The 21,218-nt window shown below is 46.2% G+C and overlaps 1 protein-coding gene across 4 annotated transcripts in view; it reads left to right on the top strand.

Annotated features, from left to right (window-relative positions):
• Positions 1–16,590, top strand: part of TSPAN33 (tetraspanin 33) — a 49,611-nt gene extending 33,021 nt beyond the window's left edge. For 2 of the 4 annotated variants that reach the window (XM_079785720.1, XM_079785718.1), the window contains exons 2-8: positions 8,859–8,916; positions 9,567–9,691; positions 9,980–10,054; positions 11,055–11,150; positions 12,464–12,592; positions 12,987–13,148; positions 13,352–16,590. In XM_079785720.1, the coding sequence (XP_079641846.1) occupies positions 8,859–8,916; positions 9,567–9,691; positions 9,980–10,054; positions 11,055–11,150; positions 12,464–12,592; positions 12,987–13,148; positions 13,352–13,453 (747 nt within the window). In that variant the 3' untranslated portion in view covers positions 13,454–16,590. Of the gene's footprint in view, positions 1–8,858; positions 8,917–9,563; positions 9,692–9,979; positions 10,055–11,054; positions 11,151–12,463; positions 12,593–12,986; positions 13,149–13,351 lie in introns of all 4 variants that reach the window. The other 2 variants (XM_079785719.1, XM_079785717.1) reach the window with 1 other exon arrangement.
• Positions 16,591–21,218: the final 4,628 nt, after the last annotated feature.

Below are 21,218 nucleotides of genomic sequence, written 5' to 3'. Positions count from 1 at the left end.
GAGGAACAGGATTTTGATTCCTACAAAGGGAATCACTCTAATATCAGCTGTCCTCCACCATCACCTTCAAAAGAAGAAGGGAAGACATTTCAAGGAAGAGGAGAGGACCCTGGGACAGATGCACCCACTTCCCACAGACCAGACTTTAGAATGTGGAAGACAGGGCTTTCTCTCGGGGACTGGTGGGCCCTGTGTGGTGATGCTGTGTCTTCTCCTTTTAGGGCACTGTTCCAGGGACTTCCCCTGCTGGCACCATCACTTCCTGGTGCTATCTTCCTTCCCCTTGCCTGAGCCCTACCCAGTTTGGAGATTACCAGCTGCTCCCTGAAAAGAACTGTAGGCATCTTCTTCCCACCTCATATGTCCCATGGTGAATGTACTGGTCCTGAGGTTGCTGTGAGGCAGAGAGAGGAAGGCAGCCATGTGGCTGAGGTCATAAGGACCTAGGTTCCAAACCCACTTCAGCCACTCACTGAGTGAACCAGGGAAAGTTACTTAAATTCTCCCAACATAAGTTCTATAAAATGGAGATACTAACACCCTCTTGGGGTTGTGGTCAAAATGCAATGAAATCATCCTATCTAATAAAAGAGTAATATGCAAATTGACCATCACTCCAACACACAAGATGGCTGCCCTCATGTGGTCAAAGATGGCTGCCCCCTTGTGGGCACAAGATGGCTGCCACAAGATGGCCAGCAGGGGAGGGCAGTTAGGGGTGACCAGGCCTGCAGGGGAGGGCAGTTGGGAGGGACCAGGCCTGCAAGGGAGGGCAGTTGGGGGCAATCAGGCCTGCAGGGGAGGGCAGTTAGGGGTGACCAGGCCGGCAGAGGAGGGAAGTTGGGGGCAACCGGGCCTGTAGGGAAGGGCAGTTGCGGGGGGACCAGGCCTGCAGGAGAGGGCAGTTAGGGATGACCAGGCCTGCAGGGGAGGGCAGTTAGGGGAAATCAGGCTGGCAGGGGAGCAGTTAGGCATCAATCAGGCTGGCAGGCAGAAGCAGTTAGGGGCAATCAGGAAGGCAGGCAGGTGAACAGTTGGGAGCCAACAGTCCTGGATTGTGAGAGGGATGTCCGGCTGCCCGTTTAGGCCCGATCCCGGAAACGGGCAGTCGGACATCCCTCGAGGGGCCCCAGATTGGAGAGGGTGCAGGCTGGGCTGAGGGACACACACACTCCTGTGCATGAATTTCATGCACCGGGCCCCTAGTATATAATAAAAGGCTAATATGCAAATCAACCAAATGGTAGTAGGACTGATCACTGTGACGCGCACTGACCATCATGGGGCAGACACTCAATGCAGGAGCTACCCCCTGGTAGTCAGTGCGCTCCCACAGGGGGAGCGCCGCTCAGCCAGAAGTCGGGCTCATGGCTGGCCATCACAGCGGCAGTGGCAGGAGTCTCTCCCGCCTCCACAGCAGCGCTAAGGATGTCCAACTGCTGGCTTAAGCCTGCTCTCCGCCTAAGCCGGCAGTCGGACATCCCCCAAAGGTTCCCGGACTGCGAGAGGGTGCAGGCTGGGCTGAGGCCTCCCTCCCCCCCCCCGAGTGCACGAATTTCGTGCACCGGGCCTCTAGTAGTGATATAAAGTGTTTAGACCAATGTCTGGTCCATTGTGTTAGAAATAGCTCCTAGAGCCCGGCTGGCCGTGTGGTTCAGTGGTTGAGTGTTGAGCTATGAACCAGGAGGTCGCAAATCAATTCCCTGTTAGGGCACATACCCAGGTTGCAGGCTTGATCCCCAGTGCAGGGTGTGTAGAAGACAGCCGATCAATAATTGATGTTTCCATCTCTCTCTCTCCCTCTCCCTTCCTCTCTGAAATCAATTTAAAAAATTTTTTTAAGAAAGAAATAGCTCCTAGAAGTCACCTGTTGAGGGTGAACTTGAAGAGCGAGAATGTGTGCTTCTCCTGACAAGTGGCAAGTAGATGGAGATAGAGCCTGGCTTCCTTCAGTCTTGAACTCCCTACTATTAGCCAGAGCGAGATGATAATTAATGATGTCTTTATATGTTACTAGAGGCCCGATGCACGAAATTCGTGCAAGAGTAGGCCTTTGCAGCTGCAGCAGCTGCCTGGATCCTTCCCCCACTGCCTCAGCAGCTGCCTAGATCCCACGGCTGCAGTCCCGGCTTCATCTGGAAGGTCGTCTGGTCTAATTAGCATATTATGCTTTTATTATTATAGTTTACAGAGAAGTTATATGTATATAACTTCTGTTATCTACAAGGACTTTTCATAGGTTCATGCTTTAAGGCTTGACACACCACCTTAGTCTTAAAATAGAAATGGACTCCCAAGAGCTAATCTGTGTGTGATTTTTGGCATTTGAGCACTAGAGCCAGAAGAACTCTTGTTCAGGGCCTTAACTTGAGGCCCCTCTAACCCTTCCTCTCCCAGCACTGATGGCCCTGAAGCAGTGTCCTGGAGGCTGGAATAAGGTTGTTTCTCACAAACATCAAATTGTGGCCATCTTTTCCCAATTTGTTGGGGAAGGGGTGGAGGAGGCAAGATAATGGAGATAATTTTTTTTTTCTACCATGAACATTAGTACCTGTGGCTGCTTATCTACCAGCTAGTACTAGCCATAGGCAAAGGAAAGAAGACAAATAGCAACCAAATATTATAGAAAATAGGAAACTAGTTAGAGTAGTGCCTATGTTATTTTATGAGATGCAGAGATACATGTTTAACATCTACATCATCTCTTAGATCATTCCTTATTTCTATGATAGAAATTATGTTGTGCTTCCTCACATGACACACTGAGGACACATTATTCCTGTCATATTCTTGTAAAAAAATGTGTTATCTGATTCGAATTATGAGGAAACAATCAGATAAATCCAAATTGAGGGACATTCTGCCAAACAACAGGCCTGGACTTATAAAAAATGTCAGTGTCGCCCTAGCTGGTTTGGCTCAGTGGATAGAGCATCGGTCCATGGACTGAAGGGTCCCAGGTTCGATTCTGATCAAGGGCATGTACCTTGATTGCAGGCTCAATCCCTGGTCAGGGTGGGTGCAGGAGGCAACAAATCGATGTGTCTCTCTCACATCAATGTTTTTCTCTGTCTTTCCCTCTCTCTTCCACTCGGCCTAAAAATCAATGGGAAAATATATCCTTGGGTGAGGATTAACAACAGCAACAAAAAAAGGCAGAACAAGGGTTAGCAATGATGTAGAGAATCTGGAACCCTCATACATTGCTAGTGGGCCTGTGAAATGGTACAGCCACTGTGAAAAAACAGTTTGGCAATTCTTCAAAAAATTAAACATAGAATTACCATATGACCTGGCAATTCCATTCCTATGACCTGGCAGTTACACTCCTTGGTGTGTACCCAAAAGAATTGAAAACAGGTATGCAAACAAAAAATTTGTACACAGATATCCATAGCAACACTATTCACAGTAGCCAAGAGGTGGAAAAAAACCCAAATGTTCATCAATGGGTGAATGGATAAACAAATTGTGTTATATCCATACGATAGAATATTACTAGGACATAAAAAGCATGAAGTAATGATACATGCTGTAACATGGATGAACCTTGAAAACATTAGGCTATGTGAAAGAAAGCAGACATAAAGAGGCACATATTGTATGATTCCATTTATAGGAAATGTGCAAAATAGGCAAAAACCATAGACACAGAAAGCCAGTTGGTGGTTGCCAGGAGTTGGAAGAGTGGAGGGGAATGGTGAGTGATTGTTTAATGGGTACAGGGTTTCTATTTGGGGTGATGAAAAAGTCCTGGAACCTGATAGTGGTGATGGTTGAACAGAAATGTGAATGTACGTAAGGCCACTGAACTGTACACTTTAAAATGGTTAATTTTTGTGGTATATGTATTTTACCACAACTTTTAAAAGAGTCAGTATCTTTAAAACAAAGTAAAGGGGAAAAGCTGCAAAACTGTTTCGGGGTAAAGGGGACTTGATCACTAAATGCATGATCCTTAATTGGCTCCTGGATCTGAAAAAAGAAGAAAATAGTTAAAATGACATTATCAGGATAAGTGAAAAACGTTAATATGGATTGTAAATTAGATAACAGTAATAGCATATTTAACACTTAAGAGAAAAATTAACATATCAAAATTGTATCTATATAATAAAAGCCTTAAGCGACCCTTACAGCAGAACAACCAGTCACTATGATGCACTCTGACCACCAGGGGGCAGACGCTCAATGCAAGAGCTGCCCCCTGGTGGTCAGTGTGCTCCCACAGGGGGAGCTCCACTCAGCTAGAAGCCAGGCTCATGGCTGGCAAGTGCAATGGCAGTGGTGGGAGCCTCTCCTGCCTCCGCAGCAGCGCTAAGGAGCAACACTAAGGAGCAGCAAGCCGAGAGGTAAGGAGCAGTGAGCAGGCAGACATCCCCCGACGGGTCCCGGACTGCAAGAGGGTGCAGGCCGGGCTGAGGGACCCCCCCCCCCCCGCCCCACACCAGTGCATGAATTTCGTGCACCGGGCTTCTAGTAGGCTATACCAACAGAGCACTGTAGCTTCCCAGTGCTCTGTTATCTGAACAGTTTTAAGATCTGCTGCTTTACACTTTGGTGATTGCATGCAAGAGAATCCCAGTTTAAGAAAATCTGATATAAAAAATGAGGATTTACAAAACTAATAAATGGGGGGTGGCTATTTTTAAGATATATTTTATTTTTTTATATTTAGTTACAGTTTTTCAGATTTTCCTTGGTTTTGATGACTTTGACAGTTCTGAGGAATACTGGTTAGATGCTTTGCAGAATTTGCAGAAATATTCCTCTATTGGAATTTGCCTAATGTCTTTCTCCTGATTATGTTGGAGTTATGAGGTTTGGGGAGGTAGACCACAGAGATGTAGTGCCATTTCCATCACATCATATCATACACCAGTGATTTTTCTCTGTTGATGTTGACCTTGATAATTTGGCTGAGGTTTGTTTGTTAGGGTTCTCCACTGTAAAGTTAGCCTCCCTCCCCCACCCCCACTCCCTTTATCCATACTGTACTCTTTGGAAGGAAGTTACTATGTGCAGCTCACACTTAGGAGTGGAGAGTTACACTCTGCCTCCTCAAGAGAACAGTACCTACATAAATTATTTGGAACTCTCCTGCATGGGAGATTTGTCTTTTCTTCCTCATTTACTTATTTATTAAGTCATTTATATCAGTATGAACTCATGGGCATTTATTTTATATTGGAGGTAATAATTCCATACTTCCTTATTTTGATGTTCCTTTGTCATACCCACATCAATGTGTGGTTTTGTTTTTGCGCATTTCCTTATTTTCTGTTATTACAAGAAACTCCAGTCTTATCTAGTATATTTCCTGCCCCAGTTCTAGAATCAGCCACTTTCCGAGGAGCCCAGGGGATGGCTATTTTCATTTTTAGTTGATTACTCACCCCACATATGGATAAAGGTACTGGTGCATGCACATTATTTTACATAATTTGATTGACAACTCTTCAGGAACATGCCTTTTGCTGGACTCAGCTATTTTAAAAACTATGTCTAGTTTTTTAAAGTTTCCAGTGAGATTTTATTCTAGCCAGAATATGAAAAGCTGTTCTAAGATAAGAAGTGTCTTTATCTCCATCCTTATCATGAAAGGAGGTCATTGGTGATACTGTGGGGTGTTATAAGGGTTTTGTGGCAAAGAATGATATGGTGGAAAGAGAACCAAACTGAGTTTGGAAATTGGATTTAGTCCAGATGTTACCACTGCACCTATGTGCACTTGGTCAAGTATCACTTTGCTCTTTCTGCCTCATCTATAAAAAGAGATTAGTGGCAGAACGCATTTCTAAGGTTCCATTCAGTTTTTAAATGCTCTGCTATTAACAACAGCAGCACTATTTTGGAATGGCAGGAGCTTTAAAGACTTCAAGGTGGGAGATGTGGGCAGGAATAGAAGTGTGAAAGGGCAACTTGTGACTCCAGGAGAAAGAGGCAGATCAGTGACCGAAATGCAGGATTTTAGAGTTAGCTAGTGAGCACCAGCATAAGTGGTATCATTCATAATCATATTAAATATTAATGATAATATTAAAGTCTTAATCTTGATTGTAACATAGCTTTCGGCTGCTGCTCTAGATCCCTGGCAGAGTGCGTTTGAGGCTGTGGTTCTCAAACTTGGCTACACATTGGAATCACCTGGAACACAATCAGAACTACTGTTGCCCAAGTTCCAGTGCCAGAGATTCAGATATACTTGTTTTGGGGTATAGCTTAGGCATCAGGAGTTTTTAAAGTTCTCCTCCCCCCACCCCATTCTAATGGCAGCCAAGGTTGAGAAGCACTGCTTTAGGCTATAGAGGCTCTTGCCCCTCTCCCAGATAACGCATGCATCTCCTTAAGGGTAAGGACCACATCTTACTTGTCTTTGCAGTCCTCAGAGTACCTTGTACCTAACACCTGATGAATTGGATTTGGATAGTGTATTAGTTTTCCTATTGCTGCTGTAAAAAAATTACCACACACTTACAACACAAATTAATCTTCTTACAGTTCTGGAGCTCAGAAGTCCAAAAAAGCTCTCACTGGCCTAAAATCAAGGTGCTGGCAGGGATGGCTGTTTTTTTCTGGAGGCTCTACAGGAGAATCCATTTCCTTGGTTCATGGCACCCCATCACTCCAACCTCTGTCTCCATTGTCACACATATCTCCTCTGACGCTGACCCTCTTTAAGGTCCCTTGCGGTAATATTGGGCCCAACTGGATAATCTCCCCATCTCAAGAGCCTTAACTGAACCACATTTGCAAAGCCCCTCTTGTCACATAAGGTAACATTCACGGGTTCTGGGAATTAGTACAGGACATCTCTGGGGGGACACTATTCTATCTACCACAAATAGAGACAGAACAACTGCTATAGCTACAGGCCCATGCCTGGAATTAAGTCACCCTGTGATACATGGCGGCTCTTACTTTCCCTTTCTTGTTTTAGCTGTGTCAGGATTTAATTAGAGATCATCTTTGTGGAAAGTTATGCACTCTTGTGAAAATTTAACATGTGGAAAAAACAGTGAGGCACCTGAAAGCAACAGAAATAAAGAGCAGATACGTATTTTTAAATGATCCAGTAAAGCGATATTCAGAAGTGTAATTGCCTGTGGTGTTTTAAAGAGCAGGCAGAGATGCTCAATCACTCTGGCAAAGGGCCGTGCCTCTGGGCCTGGGGGATGACTGCATCTCTGTCTTCTGGTTTTCTTGCCGCCCACTCACCCTATTGTTCCCTGAGCCTGGTTGTGCTTAGGACAGTGATGGTGAACCTATGACACGCGTGTCAGCACTGACACGTGTAGCCATTTTTGATGACATGCGGCCGCTAAGGCGGCCGCAGGCCGAGGATGAAACATTTGCTGCTCCTGAGGATGAAACATTTGCGAAATAATGTTTTTTCCTCAAAGTGACACACTACCCGAGTTATGCTCAGTTTTTTGGCGACGTTTGACACACCAAGCTCAAAAGGTTGCCCATCACTGGCTTAGGACAAGAAGCAAGTTGGCACCTCCAGCCCCACCCTCAGCTCTACAAGCCACTCCCTGGACAAAGTGTGTGAGGGCCAGATGATAGCATATCTGGCCCGAAGTCAGAGACGGTGTCAGACGGTTGAGGAGTAAGGAGAGGGGGCTGGAAGACATGGTTTTGGATAAGGGTTTCCCATTTACTGCTGAATACACCAGATGGTAGAGGCCCCTGAGGAAAAATGTCTTTCTGTGGAGGGATTAGTCTGACCCTGTTACCTGCTATAGGGGTCCAATTCCCTTCTCCCACGAAAGCCCCAAGATGGCTCTTTCCAGCTGGTCTCCGTCTTGCAGGACAGTGGAGTCTAGCCAGCCATATCCCCGACTGAGTTGGTCAAGACCCTGTTCTGAGAACTCTCTCCAGCCAGAGCGTGGCCCCAGCTATTGCCATGGTGACAGCCAGCTGCTGCTTAGCGCCATCAGCCTGGGGACAAAGAAAAGGCAGCCTAAGGATGTGCAAACTGGGCAGCCCTGCACTCCTGGAGGCCTTAGGGGGTGGCAGGGAGACCCCTTTGAGGATCCCTGGTAGTCTCTGATGGGTTGTCCCCTCAGGGCAGTCAGGAGGTTCGAAAGGCTTACATCCCTCCATTCCTCCACACTGTAATCGGGGTTTATAAAGATAAAGGTTCCTTTGCCAAGGGAGTTCTGCTGTTCTTACACCCACACATTCATGCATGCATTCTTTCACTTTGGTATGCACTTTAATTCTTGAATTTGACATCATATTGACCTTCAAGAGAGTCAGAGACCTGGGAGTATGCATCTACTTGTCCTGCTTTGACTTTAAGACCTGCCCTTTGATGTAGGTGGGTTAGAATTCAGAACTTCATGGAGCTTCTGTGTGACCCAGGGCAACTTAGTTAACTTAGTAATGACAGATAGTTTATTGTCAGGCATTGTGGTGCATACTTTCCATACATTTTCTTATTTCATTTTCATCTACTTTTTAAAAATGTAGTTGTTTTTAATTCCCACCTTTAGATACAGAAACGGAGGCTCCAGATTTGTCCAGCATGGACCCAGGTCTGAGTCATTCTGAAGCCCAAGTTCTTAGCCATTGTTCTTAACCTTGTAAGCTGTAAATTCCTCATCTGTAAAATGGCAATAATAGCTGCCTCACAAGATAACTGTGCTGTGAGGATGGAATGGGATAGTCTTGGTAAAAGCTTTTCATGAAGATAAAGCGCTATCAACTATCAACTGTATCACTGGGGAGGAGAAGGATGCTTATCTCTGGGTCCTGGGAAAGACCTCCTACTCTCCTTTAAGGTTACCCAATGGTGGTCAGGCCTCTGGTTTCCAAAATCTCAGGGTCTAGCTGGTCCCTTGTCTCCACAGGTGATTTCCATGGTGATGGTGTCCATAGGAGTCTATGCTCGGCTGATGAAGCACGCAGGTGAGCTATAGGTCCCCCTCTGTCTTCCTACAACTCTTGCCAGGGCTCTTCCTTCTCTGTCTCCTTCAGCCCTGTACCACTCCTTCTCATATAAGCTATGGGGCTAAATGGGGCAGCCACCCTCTAGCCAAATCTTGGCAGCTTGTCAGTTCACCTGGATTTCCCAGAGCTCCCATGAGCCTTGCAAATATACCTGCCTTTTAGGCTTAGGAAATGTCTAGGAAAGAAGGTAGGCCTCTGGGAACAAAGTGATCAGAGGCTTCAGCCCCTCCCTCACTCTGTCCTGGAGTAACTCAACCTCCATTCCTACTCCAGTGCACAAAATCTCCGAGAAACCATCAGCAAAGCTGGCAAGCCTAATACCATCCTAATTCTTTTCTGGAGCGAAAGTGGTCACTCCTCTCTTGAGCCAAAGAATAAAGGCTCTTACTTTGTTAGTTCCTCAACTTAAATGCCACAAACCCTGCTGGGCCCTTTTTGTTCTCCCCTGAGAGGGGAGTGCTGCCTCCCCATAACCTTCACCCAACCACACTAGACATCCCCCCACTAGGGGAGGAGAACATTTGGGGGGGCACCTCCACCCATTCCTGGGTGCCACCCTGAGACTGAGAAACAGGCTCAGACTGAGAAACAGCCCCTTCTCCCAGAAGCAGCCTTGGCCTACCTGGCTGTGGACCCCGCCATCCTGCTGATCATGGTGGGCATCCTCATGTTTCTGCTCACCTTCTGTGGCTGTATTGGATCCCTCCGTGAGAATATCTGCCTCCTGCAGACGGTGAGTGCTCAGCGGCCCCACTACAAAGACCTGGGCCCCCTTCTCCCTGTGCCTCTCAGCCTCCCAGTGCCATTCCTACAACCTTTCGATTTCCTCTGTCCCACCCTACCCCCAAGGTCGGTGCTGTCCACTCCTCACTGTAGAGTTCAGCCCAGGTGACCCCTTTACCGGGTGGGGGGCCATCTGGGAGAAGTAACCTGTGGTCCCTCAGTACTTCCCATGGCCCTGGGAGGGGCTACTGCCCAACGTGGTAACAGACTGTTGCCTTTTCCTGCCCACTCCCCACAGTTCTCACTCTGCCTCACCATCGTGTTCCTGCTACAGCTGGCTGCTGGGGTCCTGGGCTTCGTCTTCTCAGACAAGGTAGTGTTGGGAGCCAAGGGCCTTCTCAGGTGTGAACCAGAAGAGGAAGGGAAAGTTTCTGCCTGGGATTAGCCTGATTGATTAACCACAGCACCAAGAAGTATCAGCCTTTGAAAGTTTCTCCTTAGGGATGAATGAATAGCCTTTAAAGTCGCCATATTTAAAGAGGACTTTAAGATTGTTCCCCTCTGACAATCTGAGAGGCTAACAGGGAAGTAAGTTCTATGAACACAAAGTCAAAATAACCTGCAAATTTTAACAGCAAATGATTGGACCACAGACAACATGAAGAGCTTTTTACTTCTTTGGGGGGGGGGGGGGGGAAATGTCTATTGGAATAAATAGTAGGAAGGAAGGAGCAAAGTAAACAAGATTTTGAACGGTGCTTACCATATCTGGACGTGATCTGTCATTCAGTGATAGTTCCTTTCATTAAGAACCAAAATTCCTTTCCCAAAGGGCAAATGATTGTAGAGGACAGTATAGGATTATGGAGAAGACGTTTTGGGAAAAGTAGTGGAGCAAGAAGGAAAAGATCATGGTAGGAACTATGAAGTTGAGAGCCACTGTATTCATTCAGAATGTCCTAGTCCTTCTGGCTTAGTAAACTCTTAAAATGATAAATGTAGATGTTTTGAGTCTAAAGAGATGTAATTCTCTTATGTCCACTAGAGGTCAGTGCTTCAGCTCAGTAAGTCTTTTTTCTACTAAAAAAAAAAGTTTCTCTGCTTTGCATCAATCAGCAAGTATTTTGTGGTAATAGTATCAGAAGTAGATAAATATTTGATTATCATGAAATGTGGCTCTTTGAAGGTCCACTGGTGCCTGAGGGCCCAAGGATGGATGGGCTTCAGAACTGGCTCTCTTCCATCACTAGGACTTGGTTCTGATTTCAAGGCTAACTTAAACAAGGATGACTGCTGTCTACTGTTATTTCTGCAGGGAGGAGCAGGTTAGGGTTTAGTTCTGTGTTCTTATTCCCTACTTCTGTCTCTGGCAGGCACGAGGGAAAGTGAGTGAGCTCATCAATAATGCCATTGTACACTACCGAGATGACTTGGACCTACAGAACCTCATTGATTTTGGCCAGAAGGAGGTATGGGCTAAGAGGTGGGGGTGGGCAGCTAGTGGCCCAGGAGGCTGTGAACAAAGGTACCTTCCCAAGAGAGGCCTCACACTCTAGGCCTGTGGCCTTCTTCATTACCTGCCAGAGTAATGGATTCTGGGAAGGGGGTTGGAAAAAGAAATACATGCAGGGTGCTTTAAAAGTATTTTTAAGGGCATAGAACAGAATATATAGCAATCTACCACTTGTGTAAAACAAGAGGGAGGAAAGAACATGTATTCATATTTGCAAAAGGAATCTGAAAGGATATGTAAGGAACTATTATAAGAGGTTGCTTTGGGGGGGGATGAAGAACTGGGAAGATTTTTTAATATTAACTTTTATTCAGAAATTAAAATTTAAAAATTGTGATAAAATATACATAACATAAAATTTACCATTTTAACCATTTTTAAGTGTACAGATCTGTGGCTGTAAGTACAGTCACATTGTACAACCATCATTACCATCTACCTCCAGAACTTTTTCATCTTCCCCCAACTGAAATTCTATACCCATTAAGCAATAACTCCCCATTTCCTCCTCCCCCAGTTTCTGGCAACTACCATTCTACTTTTTGTTTCTATGAATTTGACAACTCTAGTACTTCTTATAAGTGGAATCACACAGTATTTGTTCTTTTGTGACTGGCTTATTTCACTTAGCATAATGTCTTCAATATTCATCCATATTGTAGGATGTGTCAAAATTCCCTTCCTTTTTAAGGCTCAACAATATTCCATTGTATGTATATACCATACTTTGATAATCCATTCATCTTTTGATGTACACTTGAGTCAGTTCCAAATTTTGGCTGTTGTGGATAATACTGCTATGAATCAAAAGCTACATTTTAAATAAAAGTGCTTCTGAGACCAGTGTTGAGTTCCCCTTCCCTTGGCATAATAGACACTGACCTAGTCCTACTTGCTTTCATGGAGTAATTATGGGCCCACAATATTGCAGGTCCTCCTCTTGTGTCTTCTCTACATTAACACAAATGTTGGCAACACTGAGCCTTTTATTTCCGTCAGTATTTTTAAACACCTTCTTTTGCCAGGTTCTGTGCTATTCAGGACTTCAAAACCAGAAACTGCCCTCAAGAAACTCATAGTTTAAAGTCTAAAACTTCTTCACCTGAAGGCCATTGAGAAACTTGGACTCATGTTTCAAGGTTGTGTTAAACACAACCTGCCCTTACAAGTGGAAACTTGCCATAGACTTTTGGCTGTTCTGAGAATTCTCCTGATCACGTCATTGTGAGTGTGGGTGATTCTTAACCTCTGTGGTGGGCTTTGTTGCAGTTCAGCTGCTGTGGAGGGATTTCCTACAAGGACTGGTCCCAGAACATGTACTTCAACTGTTCAGAAGATAACCCCAGCCGGGAGCGTTGCTCTGTGCCTTACTCCTGTTGCTTGCCTACTCCCAGCCAGGTGAGCAGACTTCACACCTCTTTTCCTCCCGGGCAGTGATCTGAGTTACTTTCTGATTAGGACAGTCACAGTTAGGAATCCCCATTCCCTAGTTTAACCAATCAATTTTGTTGGACAGCTGTCAGATGTTTTCCTTCACCCCAATCTGATGGCCTTTTACTCATGCAGCCCACATGGGAGTTCAGAAGGGGCGAGTCTCTGAAGCAAAGAGAACTGGACTTGGATCTCTCCGAGGAAGGGAAGCCTGCATTTAGCAACTTATAACCTAGCATCCTCCACATATATTCTCTAACAATTCAGGACTTTAAGAAGGGTGGGAAGCCCATCAGCTATGGTCTGAAAGAAAAGGTTATTGGAATGGGAGTCCCACTCGGCTTTTTACCTTTCTCACTAGGCAGTGATCAACACCATGTGTGGCCAAGGAATGCAGGCCCTTGAGTACTTGGAAGCTAGTAAAGTCATCTACACCAATGGCTGTATTGACAAATTGGTCAACTGGATACACAGCAACCTCTTCTTACTTGGTGGTGTGGCACTGGGCCTGGCCATCCCCCAGGTAACTTACCCTGCAAGACTTGTGGGTCCCACAATTCTGCAAAGACTCCTTTGTTTGGGGGAGGGCACCTGGGATCAGCTAGGGTGTCAGGCACTGACATTGCTGAGGAGATGAGATGGTGCTGACTGAACTGGGAAGATTGAGTCAGGGAAAACAAGGGCATTGCTCATTGCTGAGGGCCCAATCCTTCTTGCCTCTCCCAGCTGGTGGGAATCCTGCTGTCCCAGATCCTTGTGAATCAGATCAAAGATCAGATCAAGCTACAGCTCTACAACCAACAGCACCGGGCTGACCCATGGTACTGAGAATCCATCTGCACCTCCTCACTATGGCAACAGGCAAGCCTCATCACCAACAGCAGTGGGTACAGCTCTCAGTGCTCAATGGAGATTTGGATTCCCCCCAGCAACAGCCCAGTGGGAAGAAGCAAACTCCAAACAGGCAGATGGCAGGTGCTCAGGTGGCTCAAGTCTCGGGAAGATGCTCCTCCGCTCCCCTTTCTAGCCCTCAGCATTGTTAGAGAGTTGTTTTGTATTGTTTCTAACTTAACCCATTTGGCTTTATGTTTTTTTAAGTTTTGTCTGGGCAGAGATGTTTGGGAACAGCAGTTGCACAGTCGTGAGGGTATAGATGCTGCTTTTCACGGAGGCACTATAACTGACTGCTCTACTGAGGCTGCTACTGAGGTTGACGGACACACTCAGAGTCCAACTGTTGCCAGTGAGACCTGGCTGAGGAGTGGACGCAGCAGCCCTGCCTGGAATCCATTTGGCATGATACTGGCTCCAGAAGGGAAGGGAATGGAGCAGGCAGTGAGCTTGGGGGTCAGCTGGGGACAGTTGTATGTGTTGGGTAGCAATGGAAGGCAAAATGTTTACTAAATGCCTGCCCTGCCATCCTCCCAGGTAGTCGGAGTGAGGTACATCCTGTCCCTCCCTCATTTCCATGGAAACATGGCAGCAAGGGCAAGGGGAACAACAGCAGCCAAATTCATCCCTCTCTCTGACACCCTTTGAAAAATGTTCGGGACCATGGTCTCCTCCATATTCTGCAGCCAGCAAAGGTGGAACTGAGCCATTCCTTCTGTTTAATTTCTCCAGTGTGGCCCTCCCTCTCCAGCAAGTGGGGTTCTTTAAGCTTGGCAGTGTACTGAGGAGGTGAGGTAACCCCCGCCCTCTCGCCCCCATTCCCCTGCACCAGAGCTCAGTATTTCTACAGTGTTAGAAGCAAGGATCTTGCTGGGGCAGGGGGAGCCAGAAATGGCAATAAAAGTTTGTTGACCTGGGCTAAGCTGAACTCCATGAATTTTCCATTCTGGCAACTAGAAGGGGAAGGGTAGAGGAGAGGACTGGAGACTCCCCTAAATATCAATGTACCTCCTCGGTCCCATGTCCCTCTGAGTCTATCAGATGTACCCCCTTCTCCCACAACCCCCTCTCGTCTAAATTAGGTCGAAAGATCCCAGTTCTGATCTGAAAATGCGTTCATTGTATCCCAAAACCTAATGTTAATTTCCTTTTTCCAAACTAAAAGTGAACTAAAATTTGCCACCCAAAACTTTTAGGGTAAGAGTAGGTAAAGATATGTCTGGATATCACGGTCCAGCGCTCTCCCTGGGTGAGACGAGCGAGGAGGGAAAAGGCCACCTCTTCACTCCCAGTCTTGGCCCTTACCCCCCTTTCATCTTTATCTGAGAGAGCTGGTCACCACAGCCCATCTTGCTTAGGAGAAAACTCAGAAAAACATTTGAGCCCGGAGCGGGGCTTCCTCGGGCCCAGAGGAGCGTGCGAGGGAGGCGAGCGGGGAGGCCCGCCGGCGAGGCGGAGGGCGGGGCCAGGGCGGGGCCATCGTGGGTGGTCCTCGCCCCCGCGGCGGCCAGACCCAGCTCCTCAGCTCACCCCCTCCCGGGAGCTGGGGGCTGGGCTGCGTGACCCCATTGCGCCGTGAGTGTCCCCCGAAGTCTCCTCGCCCGCCCCTGCTGTCGGGGGGCTCCGACTAGGGAGCCCAGGAAAGACTCGAGAGAATCCCTACCGCGCTGGGGAGGCCGAGTCGCGAGTTCTCTCCCCGCCCCCAGCCTCTCCTAAGCGAGCCTTCTGCTCCTGGGAGGGCGCCTTTCCAGCAGCCGCCTGGGGCCCCGGCCAACATTTCGTTCCAGCTAGTAACAGAACGGAAAGAAAAAACAAAATCATCACAAATAAAAAATTAAAAGTAAGGGCCTTTTATTCTGGGAGAGAGGAGTTTAAAAGCACGCTTTCTTAATGCCAGAGACGTGCATTTTATACTTTTTCTTCTTTTGGTGACACAGACCCAGAAATCCGTGTTTTGGGTTAGGAGTTGGAGTGATACATCTTCCCAGTTCACTGCCTTTGGATGAGCTCACCTGACAGGAGGGTCTTTTAGGGCCTCTTGAAGAAAGAGACCAAAAAACGGGTCCGAGGCTGGCTGGTGTGGCACCAGGAGATGGCCCATTTGATTCCCAGGTCAGGGCACATGCAGATTGATGTTTCTCTCTCATTGATGTTTCTATCTCCCTCTCCCTCTTCCTTCCTTTCTCTGAAATCAATAAAGACATATTTTTGATGGAAGGAAGGAAGGAAGGAAGGAAGGAAGGAAGGAAGGAAGGAAGGAAGGAAGGAAGGAAGGAAGGAAAAAAAAGAAAAAAGAAAAACGGTGGTCCACAGAAGCAGGATTCAAATCCAGATTTCTTAAACTCCAAGCTGCATTTTTACTTAAGTCTCCACTGTCTCTCGGTATCTAGGCTTCTGGGCTTGGACAAAAGCTTGGCAATTTCTGCCCAAGCCCCAGGTCTTAAAACAATCTGAGCAAATGCTCAGAAGCTTGTAGTGTGGTTCAGTGTTTCTAACTAGATTTGTTCCTCAGTGTCTCTGGTATCAGTATCTCTCTAGCTTTCTCTTTGGCCTGATGCTGGGAGGGGAAAAAATTGCCCCAATCTTAAAATTTTTTTTTTATTGTTATTTCATGTTTCAACTTAATTTGCTCCCTGAATTTCCGTGTTTCTAATAACCGTATGTGGGGTTAACACTAGTATTTTAGAACAGCTATTAAGTCTAGGTTCAAAGAAGATTGTTGGGGTAGTGAATATCAGGCTGGATGGACAAAAATGGAGAGAAAAGAAAGCAGCGATTGCCAGCTGGTGGTCTGCGGACCACTGGTGGTCCGTGAGGTCCGAAAGGTTGGTGACCGCTGACTTAAAGGATGGTGAAATCTGGCTGGAGTGACATGGCAAGAAAGGTACCACTAGGTTCTTTGTAGGGCCTCAAACCTTACAATTTAAACAAGGACGAGTCCAGGAGTGCCAGTTTTGCAGAATGTTCAATGAAATTCTGATTCCCTCTGTATTCGTTTTCTGTTGCTGCTGTAACAAATTACCACAAATTTAGTGGCTTAAAACCCATTTTGAATTCTGACTTCCCAGAAAATTTTTTTAAAATATTTTATTGATTTTTTACAGAGAGGAAGAGAGAGGGATAGAGAGTTAGAAACATCGATGAGAGAGAAACATCGATCAGCTGCCTCCTGCACACCCTCCACTGGGGATGCGCCCGCAACCAAGGTACATGCCCTTGACCATAATCGAACCTGGGACCCTTGAGTCTGCAGGCCGACGCTCTATCCACTGAGCCAAACCGGTTTCGGCCCCAGAAATTTTTTTATCTTACAGTTCTGGAAGTCAGAACTCAAAATGGGTTTCTCTGGGCTAAAGCAAGGTATGAGCAGAACTGAGTTCCTTCTGAGGGCTCTAGAGGATCCATTTTTCAACTTCTAGAAGCCACTTGCATTCCTGGCCCCATTTTCCATCTTTCAAAGCACATCACTGCAACTTCAGCTTCCATGGTCACATCTCCTTTTTCTCTCTGACTCTTCCGTGTGCCCTGATAAGACCGTGATGATTATATTGGGCCCACCCAGATTATCCAGAATAATCTTCCCATTTTAAGATTCTCATTTTAACCACATTGATAAAGTCCCTTTTACCACGAAAGGTAATATACCCAGGAGGTTTCAGGGATTAGGACATGGACATTTTGGGGTGGCCATTATTTAGCCTACCACATCCCTTTCTCACTCACATTCATGACTTAAGGTGGGGAGAGGTAGGAATGAGCAATTGTTGGGTGGTAGCAGAGTTTGAGGTAGGTGTTCTCTGGCCTTTGTTCTAATAATTACCTAATATTTATTGAGTGCTTACTGGCTTGTCCCATCCCTAAGACCAGACATGTTACAATGGCAGGGACTAGTTTCAAAAAGGGAACACAGGAAGGGCACGCTGTCTTCCACCAGAAGAATTTATCCCGATCCATTCATCTAAATGGTTAGAAACATCGTGAAAAAAAGTAAGTTGAGTAATTAGATGTTTCATCCATAGACAGAACACTTAGAGGAGGGAATGAAGCAAGGGATAACCATGCTCTAGAACTCAGGTTGGAAGTTAAGTCCCTCTCACCACCATGCCAGGAATCTGGTAAATCAATCAGATGAATGGAATAGCATAGAGATTCCAGAAATGTTTTCAATTATCGGTACTCCAATACACAGGTGTTAGGGCAAAGGGATTATGCTAATTATGCTATGGAAAAGAAGTAACTTAATTCATATCTCACCTCATACACGGAAATGCTTTCCAGAGGGTAAAATAATTAAATATTTTCACGCAAAACAAAGAAGAAAAAAGAGAGAGAGAGAGAATATCATATTTGTCCTAGCTGTAATGGACAGTTTTCAGTGCATTTGCCTAGCTCACAATGATTCTTCCTTTTTTTGAAACTGGCACCCTACTCCTCAAGCCAGAGGGGTGAGTCTTGAGGAACCATATCTGTACTACAAGACAGGGTCTCCTAGACATAGCTGACTGGATCAAGCTTGGGCGCTATATTAGTTTCCTAGAGCTACTGTAACAAAGTACCACAAACTGGTGGCTTAAAACAACAGAAACCATTATCTCACAGTTCTGGAGCCCAGAAGTCCAAAATTAAGATATTGGTAGGGCCATGCTCCTTCTCGTGTCTCCAGTGGAGGATTCTTCCTTACCTCTTTCAGCTTCTGGTAGCCCCAGACGTTCCTTGGATTATGGCAGCTATCTGCGATCTCTGCTTTTATCTTCACCTAGCTATCTTACCTCTGTGTCTGTGTCCTAATTTCTTCTTATAAAGACACAAGTTGTACAGAAACTAGGGGCCCAGTACACGAATTCGTGCACCTTGAAAGGAACTGTGGGCCACAAGGTGCGGTGGGCCCAGGGGCGGGTCTGGGCCCATCCTCCGCGCCCCTGCCCAGCCCCTCCCACTGCAGCCCCCAGTCCCCTGTCTGCTGGCAGCTCCACTCCCACTGCCACCGCTCCCACACATAGACAGTGCCAGCCCCGCTCACACCCGCTGATGGCGTGGAGTGATTGGGGCTGGCACCAGCAGCCGGGTGCGTCAGTGGGTGTGAGCAGCGGCTGCTGCCCTGATCGCCCCTCAGGAGCAGGGGGAGGTGGAGAAGCTCTCAGGGGCAACTGGGGCTGGCAGCTGCTGCTCGCATCTGCTGACGGCACCAAGTGATTGGGACCGGCACAGGGCGCCAGCCGTGGGTGCAGGTGGTGGCTTTGGCACCAGCTGCGGGTGTGAGCGGGGCCTGTGCCAGCAGTGGTGTGAGCGCTGGGCAGGACCACGGCGCACAGCAGCAAAGAATTTTCAGTAACCACCAGAGGCTTGTCCCGATGACAGTGACCAGCGCCCCACCTTGGTGGGGCACCCCCGCTCACCTGCTCCACCATGTTCTGTGATCTACCGCCTGCTGCCGACACCCACCATGTTCCACACGCACCTCCTGGAGGTCAGCGCATGTCATAGCGACCGGTTGTTCGGTTGTTCCGCCATTTGGTATATTTGCATATTAGGGTTTTATATATATAAAGATAAGGGCCCTCTCTACTCTAGTATGACCTCATCTTAACTCATTACATCTGCAATGACCCTATTTTCAAATAAGGTCACATTCTGAGGTCCTGAGGGATTAGGGGTTCAACATATCTTTTTTTTTTTGAGGGGGGGGGCGGGTGGAGAACAATTCAACCCATAATGGACATCTAGCCCATACTGCCAAACAGTTCCTTCTCTGGAACTTCAGAATTGAGAATGAGATCCTAGTCACAGCCTGGGCTGACTGGGCTGATGAAGAAAGAGAGGACAAGGGGAGGCTGAGGCTCAGCCTTCTTACACCTATGGACTAAGTAGCAGAGAAGGTCTGTTTACAGAAAGGAGAAGGGAACAGAGTGTCGGGAAGCAGAGACAAAAGGGATAGAGGAAGGGTAGTTCTGGTGGCAGCTTTCACTACGGTCCTACCTTTCTGCAGTTCTACAGCTGTCCTAACTTGGGCTCCCTGAGACACTGCTTACAGAAAAGTTTGCTTTGTTTGCTTAGGAAGCTCAACTTGGTTTCTGTGGCTTACAAGCAAAGTTAATAGAAAATCTATAAACAGAGTAAGATACTATATTAGTTTCCCATTGCTGCTGTAACAACTCACCACAAACTTAGTACTTAAGGCAACACAAATTTACTATTATACAGTTCTATAAGTCAGAAGACTGCTATGGGTCGCACTGGGCTAAAATCAAGGTTGGCCCTAGCCAGTTTGGCTCAGTGGATAGAGCCTCAGCTGGTGGACTGAAGGGTCATGGGTTCCATTCCTGTCAAGGGCCTGTATCTCGGTTGCAGGCTTCAACCCAGGCCCCAATTGGGGTGTGGCAACCAATCCATGTGTCTCTCACATCAGACACATTGATGTTTCTCTCTGTGTCTTCCCCTCCCTTCCAGCCTCTCTAAAAATCAATGGAAAAATATCTCAGGTGAGGATTAACAAAATAAATAATCCTATATAATAAAAGTCTAATATGCTAAGTGTCCGACCGTTCAACCGTTCGAACAGTTGCTATGACATGCACTGACCACCAGGGGGCAGACACTCCAACTAGTAGATTAGCTTGCTGCTGGGGTCTGGCCAGTTCAAGGGACCCCACGGATGCACGAATCCATGCACCAGGCCTCTAGTAAATAAATAAAATCAAGATGTTGGCTGGGCTGCATTCCTTTCTGGAGTTTCCAGGAGAGAGTCTATTTCCTTGAGTTTTCCAGCTTCTTCAAGCCCCTTCCTTCCATCTTTGAAGACAGCAACAGCAGGTCAAGTCCTTCTCACAACAGCATCTCTAGTTCTCTACAGACAGGAAAGGTTTGCTGTTTGTAAAGACTCCTATGATTAGATTGGGTCCCTCTGCGTAATCCAGGCTGATTTCCCCATTTCAAGGTCCTTAATCTTTTTTTCTTCTTCTTCTTTATGGAGAGCATTCCAGGCCAATAAACAAACAAACAAATGGAGAACAATATTATGAGGAATCACTACAGTGACTTATGTTTTATCAGCATTTGAGCAGGGTATTATTTTGATCAATTGTAAGGAGTGAGAAAAGATATGCCATGATGTCCAATATTCTTGGTGCATGAGCATTATAATGTAGATACTGGACTAAATGGAATCGTGACTTTTTTAGGAGAATAGTGGGAAAAGTTAATTACAGAGTGGATATAAAATACGGAGAATATTATTCAAGATCCTTAATCTTAATCACATTCATCTGCAAAGTCCCTTCTGCAATATGAGGTCTCATATTCACAGGTCCTGGGAATTAGGACATGGACATCTTTAGGACCTATTATTTTGCCTCCCACAGATGCACAATAAAATATATCATGACCATTTGTAATAAGATAGATGGCTGAGAGTTTAATGATCTTTCTTTGCACTGTTTCTTTTTCTTATAAAGTTGTTTCATTCTATTTGAACAACTCACTCTGAAGCCTTGGCCTCCTAAAGGTCTTTATGAAGAACACAAGGTCAAATCTGTCAGATTCAAGGACCTTTATTTTGCTGCCTTCTTATAGTTGAAGGTTTAACTATCCCAGAAAGACAGTAAATGAGGACATACTCCCAAAGGCCTGATTGGAGCCAGGAAGGAAAGAATATAATGAGATAAAATTCCCTGCTAGAGAATTGCATGTATTAAAATGTTCTTAC

Source organism: Cnephaeus nilssonii (genome assembly GCF_951640355.1).
Source record: "Cnephaeus nilssonii genome assembly, chromosome: 12".
NCBI classification, from domain to species: domain Eukaryota; kingdom Metazoa; phylum Chordata; class Mammalia; order Chiroptera; family Vespertilionidae; genus Cnephaeus; species Cnephaeus nilssonii.
The sequence above is the reverse complement of the archived record's forward strand: the minus strand, read 5'-3'. Positions and strand labels throughout refer to the sequence as shown.